We start from the raw sequence: 20,760 nt of genomic DNA on the forward strand, positions 1-20,760 counted from the left end.
ACTAGGTTTTCTCCTAGCTAATTTTTGGGCTTGTCAAATAAGTAATTTGTCAAGAAAAACTGATGAAAATAGGAAAACAATTTCAAAAACTCAACCTTCCAACTCATTTTGCAACTAGTTCTAATTTGTCTTAAATCTAAAATGGAAATTTGAGGATTAAAAAGCTGTTTTGGCAAAATGAGGTTCTGAACTCTGTGTGTGAATTGTGACTTATTTCTGAAAGGAGAAAAGCATTTTTGCCATTCATTTTTGACTTTAGGTTGGTTCACCAAAAAAAATACAGGCCACGACTAGCTAGTTTAAAAATAAGTTCAAGGATTACTATTCCTTTGCTCAGCATATGGAAATAGATTAATTTTAGATGGAGGAAATAATAGTATTACTGTTATGCCTGATCCAACCAATATGCCTTTATCAGACATGATTGACATCCTTAGTAGATACTAATGCCTGAACCGGAGCTTTTGAGAGCTGAAGGCATTATACAGTTTCTATTTATCCCTCTGCCAGACTACCTGTCTTAGTTTCCCACGAGCCTGTACTTGGATACACAAATTGTTCCCCTATAAAGACTCATCATGGATTTAAGACGGCATCCTGGCACACTCGTTCCTTCTTTCTTAATGCCACCTTCAGAGAAGGACTGGGATAAACAGGAACTGATTCATGGTCCATTGCCGAAGTTTTTATACGTGTCCTTGCTAAACTACTAAACTCACCTAAACTACATCACAGTCCTGCTTTTGTACAGTATCATCTCCCTAGTTCCCTTCTATTAGAACAGTTCTCAGATCTGGGAACTAACTCCCGATTAGTTTGTTAGAAAAAAAAAAAATACAGGATCACAGAAGGGTTGAGGTTGGAAGGGACGTCTGGAGATCATCTGGTCCAACCCTCCTGCTTGAGCCAGGCCACCTAGAGCAGGTTGCCCTGGACCATACCCAGCTGGCTTTTGAACATCTCCAAGGACAGAGACTCCACAATCTCTCTTGGCAACCTGTGCCAGCGCACAGTTAGCCTCACATTAAAAAAGTGTTTCCTGATTTTCAGAGGGAACCTCCTGTGTGTCAGTTTGTGCCCATTGCCTCTGGTCCTGTCACTGGGCACCACTGAAAAGAGTCTGGCTAGCTCACAAAAAAAAACACCACCTAGCCTTAATACAATTTATTATGTAAACATCTATGTCAAGCTTACCACTACTCACTGCATACAGGCAGGGCTTGCAGCAACCATCTATATTACACTATCCAATATATTTCATTCTCAAAGATGGTGGCTTAAATGCTCAATTTTTAATGTTCCTTTGTATGTAATATAACTTGAAATAGAATGTATAGCCTGTTGTCTTTCCAGCATCCATCTCGGACCAAGTTACAGTGAGCAGTCTAACTGTTCCTTTCCTCCTCCGAACTATGCATATTTATAAGTTTCTTTTGCATTTGTACCTATTACGTATTTATTTTGAAGTAATTAACAAAAAAAAAAATTAGGCATTTGCTTTGGTCAAAAATAGCATCGCTATTTCTAGAATACGGACAGTATGTCAGGAAGACGGCAAAACTTTTGGCTATTTAAAGGTGGGACAGTAAATTTAAAAAAATAAATGCTTGGGTCAAATGAGCATATTTCACCCATTATCTCCTCTAACAGCCTCTCCCTGGTGTCAGAGGAGTTGAATGCCTATGTTATGTTTCCCTGAGGCAGTTTCTACTTGCATGACCAGACCTTACTCAACAGCTTGTCATTCCAGAGGTCTTACTGACCCTGGCAGGTCTGAAGAACTTCTATTTCACATGGGTGAATGGTTCTTTAATAACTTTTTAAATAAACGAGCTACTTTTTAACAGCAGCAAGTCATGTCTTCTGTCTCCTATTCTTTAAGCAGATCTATTGTACTATGTTTATAGGTCTAATGGTTCTTTAAAGGTCTGTATGGTGAAATGCAACACAAGACCTGGGGAAATCTGTAAGGAGTGAGTTTAATTATTTTGAACTATAAATTGAAGAACTCCACAGAAATTTGGAAGTCAGAAGAATTGCTGTCAGGGATGCGAGGATGTTGGTGGTGGGAAGGAGACTAACAGCAATGTGCCTGTCAGGTGCTGTGATGGAAGACCAGTGTGGTGGAGGATTGTTGGGCAGAGACTAGAGTGGAAGGTGGACAGAGGAGCCAGAGTTGTGAAGGACAGTGGCTCTGCATGGGCCTTAGCACCACACAGCCTCCAGATGCAGGCTGTGATGGGTGCTGTGTGATGTTCACGTCCTCCTCATTGAGGTGCCATGTGGGGTATGGCGCTGGGCACGAACAACAGGCAGGGTGCACTCAAGCACAGGCCATCAAAAGGCTGTAAAGTCCTACCTGGCCCTTGGTAGGGACAAAGCTCCTGATCTGTGCTTTAAAATCTGGATTTGCTTCAGTCAGGAGAAACCTTCTGATATCAGGTTTGCCCTGATTTGCTGGTGTTTCTCCCAAGTACTTCTGCAACACTACTCATACAATACTTGCAGAACCCTCTCCCCAATTTGTTCTAATGCAGAGGCTGCTCCCACTCCATGTAAGTGCCTCCTGAAAATTTATGAGCTGTTCACTGTCAGCAGTACATCGTCTGGTTTCTCAAGAATATGCAATGCTCAGTAGGGAACAGGGTGAAGGAATTTTCTGTGTAAAAAATAATTTGTATGTACAGTAGGAAAAACATACAGAAAAAGATAACAATAATATCCTTAAAATAGGCTGGTGATGGCCCTAAAGAGCAGCATTTTTCAAGAACATTTGGGCTTTAAAGCATTTTGGCGGCTTTAATTTTTTAAGCATATTTTCAATATGAAATATAAGGAACAATTTTTTTTAGAAAAGCAATAATAATTATGACTTATATAATTATATAATATTATTGACAGTTTTTAAAGATTTGTACTGTTAAATGGAAATTACTTAATATCCAGCTTGTTTTTTATTATAATTAAAATGTACAGAAAACAGAGTTTTATTCAGGCACTCTCAAACAGAACTTGCTTGAACCACTGTTGTCAGTGATTCATTTTCAAATAGCAGCATTCCAGTCAGTATTTTTTCATGGGTTTTGTTTCGAGGAAGGAGTCTCTCATGTTACTGTTTTCAATGGAGCAACTTTTATTGCTAACAGGTATATCACAAGCATCATTATGCATCTAGTGCACACATTTTGCAGTAAAAGTACTGCATTTTTTGTGTGTTTGCAGGCAAGTGTATGCAAGCATGTTCCACAGACTGAAAATCTGACCTGTAGCTGTTGTAAAATATAACTAGGTATTAGTAAGTTTATGTTATGTATAAACTAAATAAAGTTAATATAAGCCAAGTTACTGCTTAGTGAGATCAATCACCATAGTTCTTTTCAGGCCTTTGTGCAGTATGAATGTTGCATTCTTTCCTCTCTGCTCATCCTAATTTGATGTTAAAATTATTTTTACAGAGATTCCAGTAGGAGGCATTGGTTTTTGTTTTAAGGCACACTATGTGCTGTGTAAAGTATTGGGTGTTCTGGATTTATAAAATACGCTATTCCAACCTCTTTCTAACACAATATTAAGTGTTACCCAGGTATTTTGTGTCACCAGAGAAGAAGAAAGCTCTGATGTCGCCCCTTGCCTGGACCACAGCTGCACCCGCCCCTCCTGTTTCTGCAATTTCTGCCTTGCTTCCCTCCCCTCCAAAGCTATATGCTGTCTCTCCAAGAACTCCTGCCACAGTATCTTGCTATTAACTTATATTCAGTAGATTTAAAAATATTTTCTTAAAACTACTCTGAGACACTTTGGTTTTGTAGATCTGCTCAATAACAGATCTTCAGTTGTTTCAGCCTGCGAGCTGGGTTTTTCTTCTCTCTCCTTACATCTGTGCTCCTCTGCTGCCACTGAATATATAGATTCTCTCTGTCTAATACTTCTCAGCCTCATTTACCATTTCTTGTACTGACTATCAGAGCAAAATCTTTGACTCTTGCCATAAAATAAAACAGGCAATGCTGATATCTGAAATTAGTTAACGTTTGTTTAAAAAAAGTAATATTATAATAAAAGAGACAAGGAAGTGCTTTGTACAGATTTGGGTTATTCAGGGATGTCTGCACAGAAATCAATCCTTTCCAAGAGCATCTTCAAGATGCAAATAAGATTCTTCAGTGCTATAGAAAGTTGAAAAAAAAAAACCACACTACCGTTTCCAAATTAGATTGAAAGATCGAAAACCCTGTAAGTTGAATGAGTTTTAATTGCATTAAGAACAAACCTTGGCAATACACAAAATAAAATCACAGCTACTACTGAGGAAGCAATATCAAATCTTATCTATTGCTTATCTAGAAAAAAGAAATGCCAAGCACTACTGAACGGTGAGGAGAAAAGATAAATCTTCCAGATCCTCATAGCACAGAGATTTCATAATAGATGTTTCAAATGACTATTCAAGAAGCTTTTTAATTATGAAATACTATGCATGCTTCTGAATAGCCAGGGAAGTGTACAAAAATGTAACTGGCAGCAGAAGAGTGCAAATAAATCATTCTGAAGACAGAAAGAAAATTCAATCTTAGCAACAGTTATGTAATAGGAACAAAATATGTATAACAAAACCAGGACACATTAGTTTCTAAAAAATATAAATTCTAGTGAATGCATTTTACTCAACACTGCAATTTGTAATTTAGTATGTGCATAAGCCATAATGAAAATATAATTATAATTAACTTTGAATTACACAATCTTGTATCTTTTGTTTCAAAGCTAAAGAATGCTTAATATAAAAGCTCTGCTTCAGTGTTCCACAGTGGTGTTCCCTGCCTTGATTTAACATGCTTGACTTACTGACTGAATCTGTTCTATTTCTGGCTCTCAGGACTGCTCTACGTCTGTGGGGATTGAGAGGCTGAGTAGGACTACAGATGCACATCTGTGGAAGGTTTTATGCGTGGGCTTTTTTTCCTGGTAAACTGGGAGATTATGATTGATGAGCCCAGCATTAGGGTAATGTTATCAGGGACACTTTCTGCCTCTGTCCTCTGTGCCATCACCGAGGTCAGACCATAATCATGTTAGCATTGAACATAGTGCTTTATTAATGTTTCATGAGTAACTCCGTAGTAATCAGTCTAGCTTTGTACGGATAAATAAAACTGCTACAACAATCCCTGATGTACACACTGAGCACTTTAGAAGCTACAGTAATAGGTCTTAAAAGAAACTTGACTGAATGTCTTTTTCGGTCTTTATAAAAAGTCTAATTTTCACAAGTTAAAAGAAATCTCTTTTGATGGAAAACCATTTTCATTCCATTTCTGTGTTTAGTTAGAAGTGTTAAACACTCAGCTGAACAATCAAATCAAACAACACCAAAACCCTGTCTGCCATTTATTAATTTGCACAGAATTTTAGTGAAGTTTGTTAACCAATTAGTTAGATTATGTTGATTGATGTCATTGTACCCCTGTGATGTTTTCTTGACTGCTCTCTTCTTGCTTTGGTAAGTCTCAGGATGAAATGCTGAAATTCTTGCTGTTATTTAAAGAAAATGTTTACATTCATAAATGTGCAAGTAGGCTGTATGTAAGAATTTGTATTTACTCCCACATAAAATTACACATTATGCATGTTTGCATCAAGCAAAAAATATGTATGAACAGAAGAAATTATTGTCAGCTAGGGAAAAAAAAAAAGATTCCACTGTACATTATGCAGTATCACATAGGATCCTTTCCACTGAAATGAAATGACTTCCACTGATTTCACTAGACAAGGGAACAGGATAATACTTAGTTGAAATACTCATCAATTTTCTGTGGATTTCCTGTAAACATGTTCTCTACTTGCTTTGCTAAGTTGCTGTAGAAATTCCAGCCTTGCACAAGCTTGCTGTGTTTTACACGTCAGCACCACACCCAGGCTATTTTTTTTTTCTTGAGATAGATTCTTGTATAACAGCCAAAGCTTGGCCTGGGGATGACCTAACTGAATAATACATCTGCTGGCCGGTTCAAAACATGGAATCAGACATTAGGTAGGGAATTTCAAACTTTCCAATCCCTTTATATCTGTTCCTTACTTTGACCAGTCTAGTTCTAGTGACCAAAAACCAAGCGTACCAGCAGTTTGTTGTATGTGCTAAGAAAGCCCTACTTAAGAAAGTTTTTCTGAAAAATTATTACACATTCAAATTATTGCACTTTCAAAATGTAATTCCATTAATTCTTACTATACCTACTATCTGCATTTTAGTGAAAGGGATCATCCTTCTTTAGCTACTTGCTACTTTTATAAAGCTTATTATAAAAATTATGCATATGTCCTGCTCTTTAAACATCGCAAGTTATTCACTTTGTTTCTATCCTCTGAACTCCATCCAAATGTGAATACTTCTTCTGTCATCTAGTAACCCCAAAGTGAATCCAATATTCCAGGTGCAGTCTCGAAAGGACTATAGACAGGTACAACTATTTACATCCTCTATGATACAATGATTCTCCACAGATGGCACCGAAATACCCTTATTTTTGGTGAATATATTATAGAGTTATATGTAATCTAATTGCTGCTCATCGTCACCCTTGCCTCGCTTCTGCTCTATTTCTAGTACTATTTTTATTCCTAGACTTCTGCATCTATTGAATATTTTTCATTCTTTCCTCCCAAGGTGATTTCCAGTGTATTTTCTGCATCTAATTCCAATAAATCTATGCCTCTTTCTCCTGTTTTCTAGGCAATTCTCAACTTTATTATCATGAACTTCATCAGATTGCTCTCTTGAAGACAGCAGGTATCTGTGTAGAACTGAATTTTAACTACCGACCATGCTCTTGCAAAAAGTAGATGCTGAGATGAATAAAGGCCATGCAGAAACTGCCTCCAGGCACAACTGTACAGTAACAGGATGATGCTCACATCTGTGGGGACAGGGGTGGAAGACCGTATGGGAAGGGTATGATACATAAGTAAGATGATTTCTGATTTTAAAAATCTGCGAAGTACTCCACAAGTTGAAGCCTGTAATTCTAATACTATTCTAATCTTAACATCGATTTTCTGTCTGTGGCAGTCTGAGCATACTTACACACATATGGTATCAGTCATTAGTGCTATTACAGCTTAAAGTATTTCCAGTGTTTAACTACCAGCCTTGATTGCAAGAATAGTCCTGAAGGGGCATAAACGCTATACTCTAAATCCATGTAAGCAGATGTTTTCTTCAACAGCCATAAATATCCCAGTACAAAACTTTTCAGTAGAGAGCTCCCATGTTATTTTCTAAAAAGCAGAAATTGCACCAGAGAAATCAAATAAACTAAAGCTAAAGCTTTTCTTGAAGTGATCTCATATCACATAGTGCCTTTTATCCTCCTACTAATGATTCCATCTTTGTGAAAAGGAAAGATGGAGAAACATGATTTAGGATCCAAGAAGGAACATTCTTTATAAGATCTGCCAAAGGGAGTCATTAATAAGCATCTCTCATTATATTCCCCAATAGGTGGCAGCTTGTTTATCCTTTTTCACTAAGGTATCACACATCTGTTCTTTGACAAATGTCAAAACTAAACCTCTTGGTCAACTTTAGTGTGCTTACTTCCAGGCCCAGTTCAGGTTTAGCCACAACCACAATCCAAAAAAAAGGGCTCTGTGCAGTGACATGGGCACTCCAGAGTCACATACTCTGTGATTGCGCATCCCATACTTGAGAATGCTAATGGAGGGTAGTCATACTTTGAGTCCACCTCCTTCTTTGCTAGTAAAATTGCACTTACATTTATTGCCACCAGCTGTGACGATTACTTGGTTTTAGAAAGAATATTACAATATATGCAACTATAAGAGAAACCAGTCAAGAAAAAGAAAATGTTGGTCAGCTTCTTCCTGCCACCGAAGGACTACTCCCTGGAACACGCTTCTCATGTTTTGTGTAGTGCATTTCATATGTCTCAAGTGATGAGGTTGTCATTTTTTTAGAAGACAGCTCTACATATGTCAAATCATTTACTCTTCTAAATGGAGGACACTTCTAAATCATATACATCTAGGAATAGGTTTGTTTTTATAATAATCTTATATTCTTTTGAAAAATGCCTATTTTTTCTATCAACTCCTGAAGAACAATTTTCTTTAAATAAACAGTTCTTGAAATTAAATTGCCAAACAGATTAGAAGAAAAACAATGCTGCTAGACTTAGAATGGTACCACAAAAGCACTATAGGGAATAATGTTCAAGCTGAACAGTTCTGCAACTGTATGGAAACCCATAGCTTATTGAAACTATAGTCCTGACTGTATAAGTAAGGCAAGCAATATGCATTTTAAGGAAGATCCATTTCCAAAATAAAACCATAAATTGAACTATTGCTGGCCTGAATATCAGAATGTACTTTGTTTTTCCTAGAAATGACTAGAAGCATACTGACATATTAACTCTATCATTAATAAAATAATTATCTATCAAATTAAAGCAAAAATATACAACATAGATAAATGGGTTTCATGCTTAAATTCTGAAGACTTCATGGTGATTTACAACAGAGCAGTTCTGTTGCAAAATTTCTTCAGAGAATGTAGTTGTTGGCTTATGTTCACATTTCTAAACTTCCAGTTCATCAGAGATGAACTGGAAGTGCATAGCTTCAGTTGAGAAAGGAATACAATATATCTTGCATGATACCAGCATTTTATAATAACCTTTCATTTTTTTTATGTAGAAGGTGGAGAGGAGGAACAGACACAAATTTTTCAGGCTATCCTGTGTTGATCAGCTCGTGCCCATCTGATGCTTTCTCATAAGAGAGTAAATAACTGAATTTCATTTTCCATGACGGCACATGGAAGGAAAACCCATTGTAAAATAAAGGGTTATGTCAAGCAAGACACAATGCAAATTCTCCTTCACATTTTATTTCTATAAAACTAGTTCTAAAGAGCTGAAAAATAGCATCAAGTTAGTTTGTTAAAACACAGAACTCCTTACTTAGGCTAAACTAAAATGCAGCTTACCATCCTGTTGATACGGACAAAGTCTTCAGGCTTCTTAGCCCATGGTGGGAGATCAACATCATTCACAACAACTTCATCTTCTCTGATTCCTAGATTATAGCCATTACTGTTGACAAACATCTCTGGTAGGTAGTAAAACTCTGGAATTAACTCCTAGCAAGGAGAAAACACACAATGAGACTTTACATTTATAAAGAGATGCTAAATGGTGCTGTCAGAATCAGGCTCTGTTGTAGAGCACATTAAAGCATCCTGTTTCTGTGCACTTGTTTGAGAAATTTTATCATCTGTTTGCATGTACTTACAGTCAAACATATTTTTCACAGTGAAATAGTCAATCTTCATCTTTCCCATACCTGTTTTTATGAAAAGCATAACTTTGGAAAAACAGTGTATATGAATAAAGGAGACCTATTCAGAATAACAGGTACAAGAAACTGTTTGCCAAGCCTTCAATACTGTAAATATGTCAGATTTTTTAATCACTATTTAACTAAGCTACTTAAAAGAGGGGAAAAAGATGATGACATAACACTGTCTTGATTTTACTTTCTCTATATTTTTTAAATGCATAAGAAAAGGTGGCAATTTGTTTACGTATATAAGGAAAAAGAATTCAAAGTGAATGAATTTTCCTAATGTAAGAAAAATACAATAATACATGGAGAGAAAAATGTCAGTACAACAAATGTCCTTAAACCAGAAACACATGATTTTTAAACTGACAGATCAATAACGGAGTAGCGAAGATCATCTGCAGTGTATTAATACATTATAGATAAGTTACAATGTGAAGTTTTTCCCAATTTCCAGGATAGTAAAATAGAAATGCATTTTGACATAATAAATATCACCATTTGTTGCTGTCTATTATTTTAGCAGTAAATATTGAACTGCCATAACAAAAAAGCTTTAAAGCCTGCTATCTCTTTTCTAATATCCAGATATGGATTAAATTCACTAAACTACATTGTTAAAAGCATTATGGCATTCAGTTGTGTAACATGATCAAAACTGATGACACAGCACCTGAAACCTGAGTCTCTTTGTGGTCCTTTCAAAGGCTTGCAGACATGTGAAGCATAAAAAAAAAGTCACTGCAGACACAAACTTATCTAATTAAATCTGACCGGCAACTCCATAGAGAATAGAGCAGTTAAAGCATAGATGATCCTTTCAAATTTATCCGTTAAAAAAAAAAAAATATATATAATATTTACGTTACATTTTTAAGTATGCTTAGGGAGGCAATCTACTTGCTTCTTTACATCATTTTTAATATACTACAAACAGCCTGAATTCAGATTAGACTAAAATGCAATGCCAATCAATATCCAACCAGTGCAAAACACTAACCAAGTGAGACATGCCTGAGCTTGAATAGCTCATTATGAAATAAGCTGTAATTTCAAAAAGCCCAAAAAAAAAAAAAAATATTACATGCAGTAAATAACAAAACAGCAGCTATATCAAAGCCAAACTAAAAGCAATCATGAATATCCTATAAGGTTAAGAGAAAAAAGATTATTTTACTGACAATCTTTAGTTTGATTATATACCTCTAATTTACTCAGAGTATTTCTAAAAGCAAACTTCCTCCCTTTCCCCTAAACAGGATTAACTCTCAGGTTGCCGAGGATGCCCTTTGGTTTTCTCTAATGAAGTCCAAAGAAGAATGAACGATCCTCACAGCTGGAGAAAACTAGACACTAATCTTGCCACAACTCAACATGTGTTACCACACAAATCACTGACAAACTAAGACTATTGCCTTATAGAAAGGAAAAATTCATAAGAACCTCAGAATGATTAAATTATTCAGTCAAAATTAAGTTAAAAGTCCAAATTCAAATGAAATAGAATTTATTAAACAAAAAAAGTAGGCAAAGTTATTTCTATTTTGTATAAAAGCCTTGAAACGCATACTGGTTTTTAATTATTACCATTTTTTGTGCAATATCATTGCATACTAACCTGTCATGTCAAATAGCAAGCATGTTTTTCATTCCATCAAAGATATATAAATGCTTACATTTCCTTTTTTCAGTTTTAAATGTCTGAGGATCTAATTGTGAACTTTTACATCTAACATATCTAAAAGATTTCTATTGCACAGAGACACATCTAGTGTTTAACTGAATTCTACTAACCTTCTGGCTTCAGAGGCATCTTGAAACAAAGAGATCTAAGTCACTGTATACTTTTAATGGTATTTCCATTTAGTAATTCTATCTTTGTTGCTATTTGCTTTCAGTATAATTTAATGTTCCCTTGTCTGGTATAGCAGAAAACATAAATAGAAATAGAATAAATAGAAAGCATGTGATTAACTTTCTTTGTAAGATTTATTGTGCTGTATATGTTTAGTTTGACCTGTCTTTTTCCTGTGCTCTGGAAGCTAACCAGTGCCAGACTTTTAAATCCTCTTCAAATAACACTCTCTCTAGAACCCTAATCATTTCACTTACACATCTCCTGGTAATTTTTTTTTTTCATATAAAAATACTAAACATAGTATTTCAAAAAATATAATAAACCCACTGTATTAAAGTCTCAGCATTCTCTTCAGTGCTATTTTTAGTGCAGTCTACAATTTTCTTTGCTTATTTGAATACCATTTAGCATGAACTAAATCTTTCCTTGAGATATGAACAATGTCTCATGTGATCTTTCCCAGATACTTACATATTTCCCATACTTTGCATTAACCATTCAGTTTTCTTTGGTAGCATTTGATATTCCTCTGGAAATTTTGCTATCTCCACTACTGACTACACTAAGAAACCATGACACTTAAAAATAGCTCAGGTAAATCCATCCCCTTCTCAGTTTTAGGGAACGAATGAAGATATACTAAAACACATAGCTGTTGTGAAAACTTGAGGCATCCCGTAAGTATAAACTTGCTAACATTTGGAAAAATCTTCAAAATGTGCATTTAGCTACTTAGAAGCATAGAAAATACAGCTAATCTAGAGAAATGTGATAGAAAGGTTTGGTTTTATGTGTCCACTGTTTATTCTGCTGTGAAAAAATGAAGAAGCTGTCTCTTCCACCTCATGCCAATGGCAGGCACCTGGTGAGGATGGAAAGGTAAATATTCCCTTCCCCAGGGTCCCTGAGCATGCTTCGAGATGGAGGAGGAAAAGTACAAGCTGGGAGAAGCAGAGAGAGCAAGGACTAACAAGGACAGAGCAGGCAGCAACGACAGAGCCCGGGAGGTTGCTGGGAAAATGCAGGAGCAGACAGGAGTGAACCTCGTCAGAGACAGCAAGATGACAACTGGGACCCAGAGAGAATTGCTTCAACCAAAAAAGCCACTGTAAGTTGTAAGAATGAACACAAGAGTGAAGGAAAGGATAACACTAGCAAGGGATAGACTTATTTTCAAAACCTATTTACATTTTTCTCCACCAGTGTTTGAGTTTTCTTTGTTTCATGAGTGGGTTCATGCCAGTTCATACTCTAATAAAGGACACAACTAGAGAGAAAGACAGTTCTTCTGGTGCATTTCCTGTGAAGGACAGGGAACAGACACCTCAAATATATAACAGTTTTAGGGTCACATTTGAAGAGGTGACCTTGCCTGTTCCTCCATTCCAGAAGAGGTTCAGCTATACCTACTATCTTTCCTGTCAGATATTTGTCCACCCTGTTGTCTCAGAAATTGAGTGACAGCACCCCCACAATCCTTCCATCATCTGACTTCAGTATCCTTCAACTGATGAAGTTTTACCTAACACCTGCCCTGAATCACTCGTTACACAATCTAAGCCCATTTTCCTTTGTCCTAGCTATCAAGATACAGAGAACAGACTACTGTTTTCTCTTTGCATAGCTTATTACATATTTGGAAAGCATTATCTTACCAGCTTTACAGCTTTTCAGCTCCTAAAAGTCCATATGAAGGACAACAATTTTATCTTCTGTATTGCTACATTGCTTAAATTTTGGTTACAGATGTGTAAAACATTCTTTTAATATCCCCAAACTAGTGAGTAGAATTACTCCTAAACAGTACATAACTTAATTTACTCCTATATATACTTTGGTCTTATTATACTTTGTCACATGTTCATCTCACAGAAGCCAAAATAAATGTTTTTATCAACCTCTGTGGTCTTTAGATCAGAGATTAAGATTGCATACTTTTCTGACAGGATCTGCTATTTTTCATTTATTTTTATGCACAGCGTAATTTGCCATATAACATAGCTTCTTACAAATCACCATTTTGTACTTTAGAAGGGTCATTGTTAAATTCACACTGAAGATAGGGACAAGAAGTCTCAGAAATTAGCAGGGGGAAAAATGTCTCTCAGGGATGGTATTTACACCAGGTGATAGGATACAGAGGACCTTCTATCTCAATCTGCTTTCCACTTGACAGACAGAATAGTTGGTAAGTGGATCCTTAAAATTCTTATTGCACCTTCAGTGGCACTAGTGGTAAAAGGTCAATGCAAAGCCATAGGTCTATGCATAGGAGCGCTTGTTTGAAGCTACCGTGATTTTGAGAAGTTTATGTTTCAAGGTATAAATGTTCACGAAAGACAAATCTCAAAATATTATTGTCCTACGCTGCAAACATTGAGTCAGCCACTGTAAATCAAGTCGTGACAGAAAACATCAAAAATAACAACATAAAAAAGCTTCCCCAGAATTTACATCAGTTTGCAGACAAAAAAACAAGGGAATGCAAAGAAAAAAGACACAGAAGACCAAAATTTTTAAAAAGTCTGGTATTTTTAAAATATTCAAAGAACAATTAAGCAATCTAGATGCATATTGTTATTGTATGCCATTCAGCTGATATATAATTTTTTCATTAACTGATACCATTCAGTAAATTTTATTGCCTTCTTTGCTCTTACCAAAACATATCAAAGGTTCTAAATAAATCTTTCCAACTACATAACCTGTCATGGGTAATTTCTTACCACAATAAATATCTAGAGTTCAAAGAGTTAATAAAAATAGGGATTCTAGTGATCTAAATCCATTTGCCGTAATTTCTGTCTAGTTGTCCTTGACATTTCACAAGCTGGTAACCTCCTCTGCTCCCCTTTCATTCACACTTCTAATAAGACAGGTTAGCTTTCTATCATTTAATAGTCAGCTACCTTTCAAACTGCCCGAGAAGCTTGGCTCTTCTCAGATGAAGAACGATGCAGTAAAGCTACTGAGGGGTGTAAAAAAAAAAGTAAAATGAATATTGTAACAGACATTTCTTGTCTGTAAATGTGATCTCTAGTTGATTTTAATAGCTATACTAAAACCCCAAGGTATAGTTAACAGTATTATATGCCTTGTGTCTTCATATAAGAAAACATCCCCACATGCATTTTCTAATTTACAAGCCTGTGACAAATCCAAGCTGCTGAGAAATCAAACTTTGAAAATATGTCTTGGGGTGATAAAGGACCACTATTAACACTATCATAATTGTACACCACTTGCATAAAATCTGACGTTTCTGTTTAATATGTTTTGCTAAGGGTATACCATTTTATGGCCTATCAATGAAATCAAATCCAATCCAGACGTTTTCACTTTTCTAATATAATTCACTTCAAAGTTTTAAAGCTGCCATTTCTTTTTCTTTCTTTCTCTTCCTCCCAAAAGGTTGATCCCCTGGCATCCATTAATTCCACAAGAGCATAGTACTGGGTCCACGGGTCAGCCATGAGTACCTCCATTAACTGTGTTAATTCACACTAAGGCACCTTAATGACATTTTGTCAGAGCTACCTTTCTAACTTCTAAACACACTATTCCAAAAGTAATATAACAAGTTTGAGAGGCATTAGGAAAGATTAGTGCCTGAACAGGCAGCTCTGGGGAAGTCAATGCTACCGAAAACTGGAGGGGAGAGGGGGAGGTGGAAAGGAAAAAATGTGAAAGCTGACTGGCCAAGTTATGGTCATTTCCGGGTGACTTGCTTCCTCAAAGGTCACTCCGCGAACGTTCATTCTTCCTCCAGCTTGTACTGATTATCTCGAGAGAAGGTCGATGTTGATAAAGGGAGACACAATAAAATAAACTGTTATCCAGGTTCTCCCTTGTGTGTTACCACGCTAACATAGCACATATCGTATTAATTCTGTTTCATCCACTGTAGGTGAAGAGGTTTCTTGGAAAATGAACCAAAACATCCCAAATGTACGGAATAAAACTGTCTAAGTAAATCTTTAATCATCCATTGAGCAATAATCTATCATACGCTACATTTATCAAAGGTGGTGCACCTTTTGCCACCATTTAAGATGTAGCAATTACGGCTTGTTTTTCAGACTCATCAAACCACTGCCACAGCCCTATTTTCATTAGCTCAATGTGAAACAATTTAGTTCCAGAGGAGAGTACACATACACAAAGGGAGAGAGGGAAGGAGGGGAAAGGGAGAGAGAGAATGACAGAGAAGACACATGCCTGTGAGAAAAGGAGATTGACCCACAGAATTGCAGCTTCCTAAAGAGATATGCGTTCTTGTGCAAATGTCAGGTATTTGGTTTTTAAATTTTAATGCAGAATTTCTTAAAAGTAGTTTGGATGTTTCTTTTAAAACTGCACTGAGGCTGCAAAGGAACACTGTTGTGGGAAGTGTCTACATTGCTTAAAAATCTCAACTTACTAGTTAAAACTGACCTATTTCAGAAGCGACTTAAGCACTTAAGAATAAAGCACCTCATAGTCCTCTTTCTGCAACAACAACTGACGAAAAAAAATCATAATACAGATATTGATTTAAAAAAAAAAAGATTTTTTGATTAGACCTTGCTAATAAAGAATTAAGGCAATTCATATGATTATTTAATTTGGTACTTGAAAGCAGTGGCCATCTTGCAACACTTAGCATTGAAAAATGTCAGATTAATTCATTACACACACTGGTTTTAAATTATTTCATAACCTGTGCCACAGTAATTAATGAGATTAGTGAGATCAGAGATTAAATGTACTTAAAGCAGCTCAGATGAATTTCAAATATATGATAAGGAATACATGAATAATGAACGCTTGCCATTCTTAACAGTTTTGAAAGTTTGCTGCTTTGATGGACAATCTGTATTCCACACAACTAATATTCACTATAAAGACTCAAAAAATCTTTAGGGTGGGAAAACAATTTACAGCGTGTATATCCTGTGAGAATCCGCACTGCCAAAGACTTTCATTTATAACTGCGTGTGCAGCCAGAAGAAGCTACACAAATATGCAGGACACTTCGACAGAGAACATGCTTTAAGATTTTGTACTCACATGCAACCTCTATACATCTTCTCTTTTGCACACTACTTTCTCACAGGACTGCTAGATAAATATTAGAAGTTGTCAGACAGCTGAACATGAACATGAATTTTTGGGTGTTTCACACTCTCAGAGCTGAAGGTCTATTGTTGTGCACGTCAGCGGTTGCTGCTCTTAGGAGAGTGGGCAAAACGGGTGGAGATTTTGAGGGAGTCTTTTGGTGGTTCCCCAAACCTCACTGCTTTTCCAGTCCCTGAAAACTTGATTAAAATGCTTGAAAAGCCTGTAAGGCATTCCAAGCAGCAGCACAACTAATCTGAAAAAATGAGGCATTTGTAGTATTAATAATAGTTCAGTTTCCCATCCTTCTGCAGAATGAACTCCGAGGCCTCAGGGAAAAGTTGGCCCTGATGTCATGGCATTGAGAAATGCAGTTCATTAAGATCTTAAGCAACAAACAACAGCAACAATTAGCTGCTTTACTCATTCTTGATTTATCGCTAAGAAACACAGTCTCTACAAATGGAAAGGGCCTAAAGGGTCAACTAGCGCATCCTCTTGCCAATTCATGACTGTCCCTGATGCTTTTCCAGTGCTTTGCCAGGCTGTGTTTCTAAGAAGCTTGAGAAATAAGGGTTTTACTACTTCCCCTTGTGAGGATATTCAGATTCAGAGAATACTCAATTCCACTGTAACTTTTCACACTCTGTTAGTTAAGTAAGGATTTTTGAACTCTGATCCCTTTCCTCTGAGGTTTACCTCTTTGTTCTCTGACAAACAATTCTTCTCCCTTTCATATGTTTGCATATTTTATAGAATTTAAGATCCCATGTCTTCACTTTTAGACATTAATTATCCCACATATACATACATTTTTCTTCCTGTATCCAACTCCTTAAACACATCTTCTGCTATTCTTATGGCTCCCTCCAGTTTGGGTATATACTTCCACTAGCTAGTTCCCACAAAACAAAGAGCTAAGAATTTGCTTTATCCAGCACAAATACGTACTACAAACTGAACCAGATAAAACCAAAAACTTGTCTTCTCTAAGAACATAAATGCTCTGAAACAAACAAATGACTAATCAGACTATTTCAGGTGCAATTTAGACGCAACGAGATATTCCAGTTGTTATAACGTTACGGATATAGCTTCGGTCTCACTATATTCTTTCTGCCATCCTGCTGACCTTCAAGTTTTCTTGTTAAACTGAACACAAAACAGCAGTGCATTGACATATATTGCTTACGCTACAGAGATGTATTTCAGTAGACTTATTCCAGTAGTGGCTTTGTATCAATACATAACAAATTTATTTGATGGTGCAATACATTGAATGCTGGTATTAAATAAATTTTAAAATCTCTCATTTCTACCGTTTTTTTTTACTTTTTCGTTTTTAGTTAAATAGCTTATGAACTTTTGCTATTTGCTTTAACATCCCTTATAACTTAGCTTATTTTTGAATCTGCTTTTGTTTAGCCATTTTTCTCTTAAGCTGAATCAACTCATAATAAATCAATTCAAGGTTAATTTCTAAACCCACCTTCCCTGTATCTTCATTAATTAACAAAACCATATTTTAAACAGCTTCTTTAATCCCTAAAGTACCCCTGAACAGATAGGTCAGGGATTATCTGGAGAAAACATTTATTGGCTAACATACCTCATCTGTGCCTCCCATATTAGATTTTCTGTAATGACTTAGCTCCAAGTAGTATTTCTCTTTCTAATGGCATAACAGAAATGTATATATATATCTAATTCTGACTCTGGGGCTCTACGGCAGACTCCCAAATGTATTCTAGAGTACATTATTTTACAATATTTCCCCAATGCAACTCTGACCCTTAATCGTTACTATTTTATCCAAGTTACTTCTAATGCCTTTCTTCAAATTCAGGAACATTAAAGTACCTAGCTACTCCACATCTTCACCTTTTGCCTTCCTTTTCTGAAGGCAAGTACCTAGTTTTGAACATCTTTTTAGCACTTGTTTTATTTTAATAACTTGGATTTTTTCAACACAAGTACATTTTGTAATGCAACTGTTAGCCCTCCATAATTCCTGCATTCTTGCATTAGCTCACAGCAGCAGTTTAAATTATCCCACCTGGTTCACAAGACTCCTCATATTTTCATATAAACATTTCAGTTCTTTGTTTTACTGATAACTCACTCGGTTGCTAGTTTAGAAAGAATGCTTTCACTAATTACATGTATTAGTTGAATACCATCCTTCTGTCCATCCACAGATATTCCTTTATCTTTTGAAATGCCTTCATGTATTTAGCTGCCCTCCTCCTAAAGCTAGACAAGAAGATTATAGTCACTTCCAACTGTCTTCCCTTATTCCTCAGTTTAAGGCTCTTATCTTTTGTTTCAGTTCCACTCCTAGGAGGCCATTTTCCCAGATATTCTGGTGGAATATCAGGAAAACTAGATATCATTGAAAGGGAAAAATAAAAACATCAGCACTTTGCATTTGAGAAATGCCTCCATTTGAAATACAGTAGATATTAACTTGAATTCCTTCCAAGTTCTGAAATTTCCTTTGTTCTTCTTACAAAGGTAATGGTGATAGTACTTAAAATACTACTGACTTCCAGAGGAGCATAAATAAACATGAAATGGATTGTAAGAGGTTTAGGTTAATTTCTTTTGTTTAAAAAGCATTTTCTTCCACATGTTAAGATGGCAATACATTTTACAATTCATTATTCTAACTAGTAACTGAATAATAACAACATGGTTTGTCCACATACACTTCTGAGACTGCTGGAATATTTATGCAAACAAGAGCTCTTGAACAAAAGTAAATCAATAAATTTATATCTTCTTCCATTGTCAAGTTAAGAACAAAATATGATGGAAATGTAACCTTGACTTTAGCATTTCCTAGTATGAGTGGTAGTATCAAAATAGAACAGAGACGTATTCACTTTAAAATAAAGTTTTTCAAAAAAGAGCAATTAATGGTATACTGCAGCCTTTGCCTACCTTATTACTAGAAAATGAGAATCAAGAAAGGATTATATTATTCAAAATATTATTAGATTTGGTGGTTTTTTTTCTGATAAGGTACTATGTATATGAACAATAACCCTTTGTATTTGACAATAGGTAAGGAATAACAACAGTAAAATCACCCTGCTCTCGGGCTGTTTCTGTATATCGTGTAGAAGTTGTTTTAATCTAATGCGTATTGTTGCATAATATCCCCAGGCAGAGTCAAGTAAAAGCTAAAGCTGTACAGAAAAGCCAACATTTTAAATGGGTCTTGTCATTAATGCTTTATTAATTGCCCCAGGCAATGCAAACCCAGAGCTAGGCAAGCTATAACAATATGACACTTTAAGGTCAAATCCAATTCCTGCTGTGTTTTATGGAGTGGGCCAAATATTGAGTTAACAGCAGGAAAGAACAATTTATTGGGCTTTTCTCCATCTCCTGATTATCTGATCTAAATTAGATCAGTTAGGTTGTTTTTCTCTAAAAACAAAACACCTTTTGTCCACTTAACTTCAAAGAATCTTTGATTGTTTCTGTTAGAACAATAATCTTTAGTAACATCTACCTTTTATTTAAACTATACCTAGTGTACTGAATATAAATATATGAAATATAAACCCCTCTTTGTCCCTACATAAAACGAAATACCATAAATGAAAATGCACATTTATCTATTTATTTGATGTATATGTTACCTTCACATCTGAGGTATCTCTTTGGCTGTTCCTCCAAGACCTTGCTACTGAAGAGAAAGTTCGATCTGGGTGGTCAAATTTGCCATCATTTGCATTTAGAAAGAATGTTGTAAAGGGCTCCTGTAGTTAATGAAATAAAGACGGATTAAGATAACAGCAGAAGGAACCATGCAGCAGGCTTCTAACGAAATCCAAATTATGTCTGCAGATCAAAATACTTCACAGAGGCTCAATTAAAGAAAAATATGGTTCGATCTATGTATAGGTATCTGTACTGAGTATCTTAGTCCATTTATTAGTACTAACACATTTTGCAGAAACAAATTTTGAGTTCTGGCAGGAAAGAGTATTTTACGTGTTCACTCTTCCACAAAATTAATTACCTATCAGTGGCAGACCTATGTAGCTTAGTTCCAGTTCATGATGGTTGTCTACTTCACTCCAACCATCATAAACACCCTTTGTGTTATTTATATTACTGTGCTTTGCTTACCTCTTGTAAGATGGCATGTCAAAATAAAATCTTTAAAAGTCGCCTACCTGGATTCTCCTTTTGTTTTTATTTAATTTAAAAGACCTCAGGAGGTTCCATTTTGCCTCATGGTGGGTACATGGCTGTATGGTCATTATGAGGCTGACTATGGTTACAGGATTTGTAGCTTTAGCATTACTTTGGGGCAGAGGTACAGAGTTTTTACTTTTGTCTGAAAACACACTCCCAGTACTTACTAAACGGATACAGCTATTAACTTTTGGGCAGGAAGAGCTCGAGTCTGGAGAATACGTTTT

At 35.9% G+C, this 20,760-nt stretch overlaps 1 protein-coding gene across 8 annotated transcripts in view; it reads right to left on the reverse strand.

Annotated features, from left to right (window-relative positions):
• Positions 1–20,760, reverse strand: part of NBEA (neurobeachin) — a 531,270-nt gene that overhangs the window by 52,353 nt on the left and 458,157 nt on the right. For all 8 annotated transcript variants that reach the window (XM_086612868.1, XM_086612875.1, XM_086612851.1 and 5 more), the window contains 2 exons: positions 19,972–20,091; positions 9,011–9,163 (listed from right to left, as the gene is read on the reverse strand). In XM_086612868.1, the coding sequence (XP_086468994.1) occupies positions 9,011–9,163; positions 19,972–20,091 (273 nt within the window). The remainder of the gene's footprint in view (positions 1–9,010; positions 9,164–19,971; positions 20,092–20,760) is intronic.

The sequence above is a fragment of the Tauraco erythrolophus genome, chromosome 1, assembly GCF_009769465.1.
Source record: "Tauraco erythrolophus isolate bTauEry1 chromosome 1, bTauEry1.pri, whole genome shotgun sequence".
Lineage (NCBI taxonomy): Eukaryota > Metazoa > Chordata > Aves > Musophagiformes > Musophagidae > Tauraco > Tauraco erythrolophus.